At 43.2% G+C, this 6,309-nt stretch overlaps 1 protein-coding gene across 1 annotated transcript; it reads left to right on the top strand.

Moving 5' to 3' along the window:
* Positions 1-3,960: 3,960 nt before the first annotated feature.
* Positions 3,961-4,878, top strand: LOC136991911 (olfactory receptor 4S2-like; the record flags this gene model as incomplete). Its single annotated transcript, XM_067295406.1, has 1 exon — positions 3,961-4,878. A coding segment is annotated over exon 1 (903 nt), but the record flags the coding sequence as incomplete, so codon positions are not given.
* Positions 4,879-6,309: the final 1,431 nt, after the last annotated feature.

Consider the following 6,309-nt stretch of genomic DNA (forward strand, 5'->3'; position numbering starts at 1 on the left):
CGCTGACTTCCATCGGCATTAAATAGGTGACGTCCTCCCTCAGTTTCCCAATTCGTAAATGAAGGATTTTTTTGACTGACTTGGTAATTCACTGACCTCTGTTAAAACATGCAAATTCTTGCAAAGAGGCTTTACTCACTGGATTGCCAGTGATGAAATTTCTGGTGAGATAGGACTTGGAGGGTCATCAAGAGGTCACCCAGGACATCTTCTGTCCCTATAAAAACTTAATCGTGACCACTCCTGAGAGAAATGAGCCCAACCTGTCCTTAAAAGACTCCTGTGATAGGAATTCTTTACCATCCCTGGAGGATGGTGACACTTCCTACAGCTTCAGGTTTCTTTCTTTTTTTCTTTAATGAAGATTTCTCTTTTACATGTTTTTTGGAATACACAGAAGTTAAAAAAGGAGAGAAAATATCTAGATTACAAATGGACTGTTTTAGCATTCACAATGCTAGGAAGCCAGAGCAGTGGACCTAATGGCCCTTTACACATGGGAAATCCATACAACTATCAGCTTGGAGTAAGGAAGAACTCCAGAAGCGTTAACTGGATAGTTCCATGCATATGCTTGTCCAGTTGAATATTCGGCTACTCCTTTGAGTGTTATTTCTTATGGAGAAACCCTGAAATGCCTTTGTGATATCATTATAAAAGCATTGACTGACAACTGTTTCTTTAAAATATATTTACTTAAACTTTTCAGTCAAGACAGAACTCATTCTCCTCCTTTGCCCCTTTCTTTCACGCCTTGCCTTCACCAAGCCTCCACCCCTCCCTCCTGCAGCCCCAAGAGCCCTTCAGGTGGAAGATTTCCTGGGAGAGGGTTAAAGGTTGGTACTTAAACGGTTTTCTTCTCAGCCCTTTGTGCAGCTGCTGGGATATGAAAGCATCATTCAGCACACCCAGGTCACATCATCCACACAGCCTATTAAACCACTTCTCACACAGGCAGGAAACATCAAGATACACTTGTGACACATGAAAGCAAGTAATAAATTAGATGGGACTGGATTATACACTAACAGCCACCTCCTAAGCAAGTTTTGGAAGCTTTCCAGAAGCCATTCTATGTTCTTTAAAGGCGCTGTGCTCTAACACATTCATACCAGGGGAGACAGAAGTTGAGGAGATAAAGTTGTACAGCCCTTACACAAAATATTAGATCTCTAAACACAGGCGAGGTAAGTTTTGCAGCTTCTCTGCCTTCTCGCTTTGCTTCACTTTGCTTTGCTTTGCTTTGCTTTCCTCTTCCCTTTCCTTTCTTCTTGCACAAATGTGAAAATACAGAAAGGAACTTCCACTGAAGTTATCAACTGTCTCTAGTTGTCTTTGGCTAGAATCATATACAGAGCTAGTTCTACAGCCGCAGATTAGATTGCTTCGATATTATTCTTTTGTTTCCCATAACCACCTGAGATTTTAGGGAAGAATGCATGCAGTAAGGAGATGGTGCAATTTCTCACCCTTTTTGAGATGTTAAGAGTACACATGAGATTCCTTTTATTTTGCAGCTGATTGCATTATGTCATATAGCTCAGGTCTACCCCTGCAAAGGCACTTGAAGAGATAAGCCATAACTGGTGGCAATCCTCTACTGAATTAGTCATTCTAGTAATCCTCTTGGAGTCAACAGTAAGAAACGGGTACCTGCAGCACATGATTCATCACATCTACAAGTAGACTGGTCAGGTGTAATATGCCTAGCTTAGGTACAGGTGCCTACATGACTTAAGGCGATGAGATGAGATCAGACAGATGGGTAGTTTGTTAAATGCAGTTTGGTGGTGATGGAAAGGACCTTATCAAGCAAGACACATAGCTGAGCTGTCTGAATTGTGAATTGGTCCTTTTGTAGAAGCACACCTTGTTTTTAGCTCAGGAGTTTGCCATCTGCTAGTATTCAGGCATATAGTTTCCCCTGACCATTTCTCTCTTGGTCACTCCTTTCTGACTGCCTAAATATGGCCCTGCGATTGCTGTGGTATGCTTCCAGTCATGCTCTGGCTTGGATGGAGCCCAGCTATTTCTTTTGGACTGGGTACTGCACAGCCATAAAGGTGTGCTCATTTCATCCCTGTCATTTATTTTGTTGAGAAGTCTAGGTCATTGCTCAGTAGAAGGAAGGGGGGTAGAAAGGATCACAACTTGGTAAGACGAGGGAGAAACTGACCTCCCGTTGTTCTTACTGATCCTTTTCCGTGTAGAAATATCTGAAAGGGAACCATCCATGTAAATTTTACCCTTCTGCTTGAAAAACTTTCATCTAGTGTAAGTACAACTGTAAGCATAGGAAAAGTCCCTAACTTTGCCCACTTCCTCTCTCGGCTTCACTTTGTGGGTTTGAAAGTAATCTTGGGTTTTCTCAGTTTCAGTGTTTCCTGTGGATGCTTGATCCCTTTGTGCCTGCACGAGAATTTCTGATTATGCTGCAGATTGAAGTAGTTGGTAGATAACTTGGCTTAACTGAATCATTCCACAGATTTGCTCACAGATCACGAATACAAATGAGAAGACCTGGTTGTGATGTAATTCTGCAGGACTTAAAATGGTGCATTTTAACACCAGCTGACGGGGAATGTTTTGATCCTAGAAGGAAGCCCATACAGTGGATATTTTTATTAAAAGAGTGCCTGCTTTTGGCTGACCTTAAACTCTCTGTGAAGAGTTTAATCTGGTGGTTCCCAGACTTCTTTGACCAAAGGAACTCTGGTGGTCTGGGTGCATAAAGGCAAGCTAGAGACGTTACATTCTTTCTAAAGATGTAGGCTACTCATTTATTAGTGACATGTAATGCTCAATGGGTTGTAGGTGGAATACAGGGTGAACCAAAGAAGTCCCATGTTTATGCTGGAATGTGACCTTGTCTCGAATGAGAAACTGTATGGATGTAGAAATGCCTAGGGACAAGGAGCTCAGCCATAACCTGAAAAAGGTGGATGGCATTGCAAAAAGCTCTGCGCTACTTTCAGGGACCAAAAGGGATTATTCTCTAAAGGTCATTCTAACCTGGTGGTGCTAATTTGCTTAAGCTCCTCATAGTGAATGGAGGAAAAAAGGGTTCTGCAAAGGACCCTAATTTAGTCATTCTGAATCAGCCTATGAATCAGACTTATACTGGCTGTTGAAGGAGTTTAGTTAGATTAGCTTCATTAAGCTAAGTTAACCCTTGAAAGCATCACGCAGAGTGTATCAAAAATCATACTAGGTAAAATCAGTACAGTGCTGGGACAAAAGATCTCACAAGAGTCTTTCATTCTTCCTTCCTCTGATAGAAACAATGCTGAGATTTAGAACAATGTGAAATACTCCATTAAGTCATATGTGCAATTTTTTTCCCCTCCATGATAGATAACCTTCCCAGAACTCATTTTTCAGCCTGTGACATTTCATATTTACGTTTCAAAATGTATATACACAAGAGAGTTCTTTTCTCTGCATGTGGGTACATTTCTAAACAAGAATTCAAAGATCATGTGTACTTATAAAGCAAATCATCATTCTGAGCAATATTTCCAGGTATTCTAAAAGACACCCATTTTACAAAGATTGCTGTCAGGGACTTTGTCTCCCCTGAGGGCAAACATGCTGCATTATCTGCCTTGTAGTGCCCAAGGTGAACACTCTGGCCTTGTCCTTAGTCCATGGAAGGCTACCAGCCATGGAGCCAGTCCTTCAAAATCCTGGAGGACCAGGATTAAGGAACATATCACAGAGTGCACCTATCTCCGTGCCACCAAAGCCATGGCAGAAGCTTGGTACTGTGGAGAATTAAATAGCTGTGAAAAAATACATGACAGAAACTAAACACTTCAAAAGCTTAATGCTAATGCTATATCTTTCTTGGTTTGTATCCACTTCTGATATAGAACTCATCATTAATAATGATAAAATGCTGATGAATCATGTGTCTGTCTTTGTTTTCCCAGGGGTATAAGCTGTATATTGCATATTGGCACCCGACTGATCAACATGGAGAATGTAAGCAGTGTGAAGGAATTCATTCTTCTGGGCCTTTCAAAGAACCAAGGGGTGCAGAAAATATATTTTGTGGTGTTTTTGTTCTTCTATATTGTTACTGTGGCAGGAAATCTGCTCATCGTTGTCACTGTAGTTAGCAGTCAACGTCTGAACTCCCCCATGTATTTCTTTCTCTGCCACCTGTCCATTGCAGATATTTGCCTCTCTTCTGTCACAGCTCCCAAAATGATTGCTGACTTCCTTGTTGAGAAGAAAACCATTTCCTTTGGGGGTTGCATGGCACAGCTATTCGCGTCACATTTCTTTGGCTGCACTGAGATCTTCATCCTCACAATGATGGCCTATGATCGCTACTTTGCCATATGCAGACCCCTCCACTACACCACCCTCATGACCAGGCGTGTGTGTGGCTGGATGGTGATGGGTTCATGGGTGGGGGGCTTTGTGCATGCCATGGTGCACACCCTTGTAACTGTTAGGCTCCCTTTTTGCGGCCCCAACGAAATTGACCACTACTTCTGTGATGTCCATCCCCTACTACAGCTGGCCTGTACAGACACCTATGTTGCGGGCATCACTGTCGTTGCCGATGGTGGAATGCTTTGTTTGGTCTCTTTCTTCATCCTGGTCACGTCCTACATTGTCATTTTGTTTTCCTTGAGAAGGCAAACGTCCGAAGGGCGGAAGAAAGCCCTCTCCACCTGTGGGTCCCACATTACTGTGGTGATTCTCTTCTTTGGGCCATGCACATTCATCTACATACGCCCATCCAGCAATCTCTCAGAGGACAAGAGCGTGGCTGTGTTTTACACTGTCATCACACCCATGCTGAACCCACTCATCTACACACTGAGAAATGAGGAGATGAAAAGTGCCATGAGAAAACTGTGGAATAGAAAAGTCTGGAGTGAAAAGGGTGAGGTGTAGAACTGTGGTAACATTTTCTCAGGAGCTGAGAAAATCAAGTCTCTCTCACTATAATTCCATTTTGGAAAATTTACTGAAAGCTCCCTTCTGAAGAAAAGCTTGGTTTTAGCTGTTGCAGTAATTAGGAAGACACTGAAAGCTCATGTTTTGATTGGAATGGCATTGTAAACTCTGTGACTAGCAGGGATTCCCTTTATGTTCTCTTTTTGAATAGCACAGGCCCAGGACTGGGGCTTCCAAGCACTGCTGAGACACCAGCAAATAAAGAAATGAATGCTATCAAAAATATTAAAATGTGTTCCAGGCAGAGCATCCCATTAGTCCGAGCTCTCCCAGGTGTAAACTTTCCGTCAGACAAACTCCATCTACTCTGTAATCTACTCAGCTAGGAAACAATGGCCCAAGGTGTCTGCAAGGCTGTTGGTCACCTGCTGCTGGAAGCAATTGTACCAAAGGCTTCCTTCCCCTTTACTTTGGAGTAAATGCCTTCTTAGGAGCACTGCATTGTCATATGCTGAATCCATGGGTTAGCAATTGAACTGCTGATATTAGATGCTGGCTGGGTCATTTGCTGATGCAGGTGATATGAGGAGAAGCTTCTCCCCTTCCCATTACAGTGCAGCAACTCTCTGCCTTTCTGCAGTAGTTCACCTGTCACTAATGCCCTCCTTCCTAGCCATCCCCTCTGCCCTTCATCTCTGCCTCAGATTTTGCATTTTACTGTTTATTACTAAAAGAGAATCAAAGATCCAAGTGAAAGATAAATTGCTCACCGTAGGAAATTGTCGCCACCCAAGAAAGCATTGGGGGGCACAATTTTATGTGTCAGTGAAAAAAAAGAGTTGTTTGGGAATAATTTCTGTATGCAGGATAACTCCTAGCCCAACAGGGCACATCTACAGGCCCAGGCAAAGGAAGAAACATGTATTCCAAGGGAATAGCTGGAGCAGCTACTCCTGCAGGAGGGAAGAGAAGAAATGTGAAGATGGAAGATTAAATCATCTCAGAGCCAGTCACAGCTGCCACAGGGAGGTTAGTTGTAGCAGCTAAGGTTCTCCACAAGGCCAAAGGAGCCACGAGGAGCCACGGGACCCTGACTCCTACCTTGCCAGGAGGAAAAGAGCAAATCAGCTGCATGAGGGAGAAAGACATCTGTGTAATGCACTCTGAAAGTAACTAAAGCACTTTCTTTTTTCTTCCTTCACTTCATGTTCCCTATAAACACTGGCTTGCACTTGTGTTGCACCGTAACATGGCTTAAGTGTGATTCAAGATAAGAAGGTGTTCCCTGCACAGGAGAGCGGCACATCTACGGACCAAACCGTGGGACAATGTCGCAAATGCTCTGGTTCCCCAAATGTCCTCTGCTCTATGCAGGGGGTGGCAGAGTGGGTTCCC

The sequence above is a fragment of the Apteryx mantelli genome, chromosome 4, assembly GCF_036417845.1.
Source record: "Apteryx mantelli isolate bAptMan1 chromosome 4, bAptMan1.hap1, whole genome shotgun sequence".
Lineage (NCBI taxonomy): Eukaryota > Metazoa > Chordata > Aves > Apterygiformes > Apterygidae > Apteryx > Apteryx mantelli.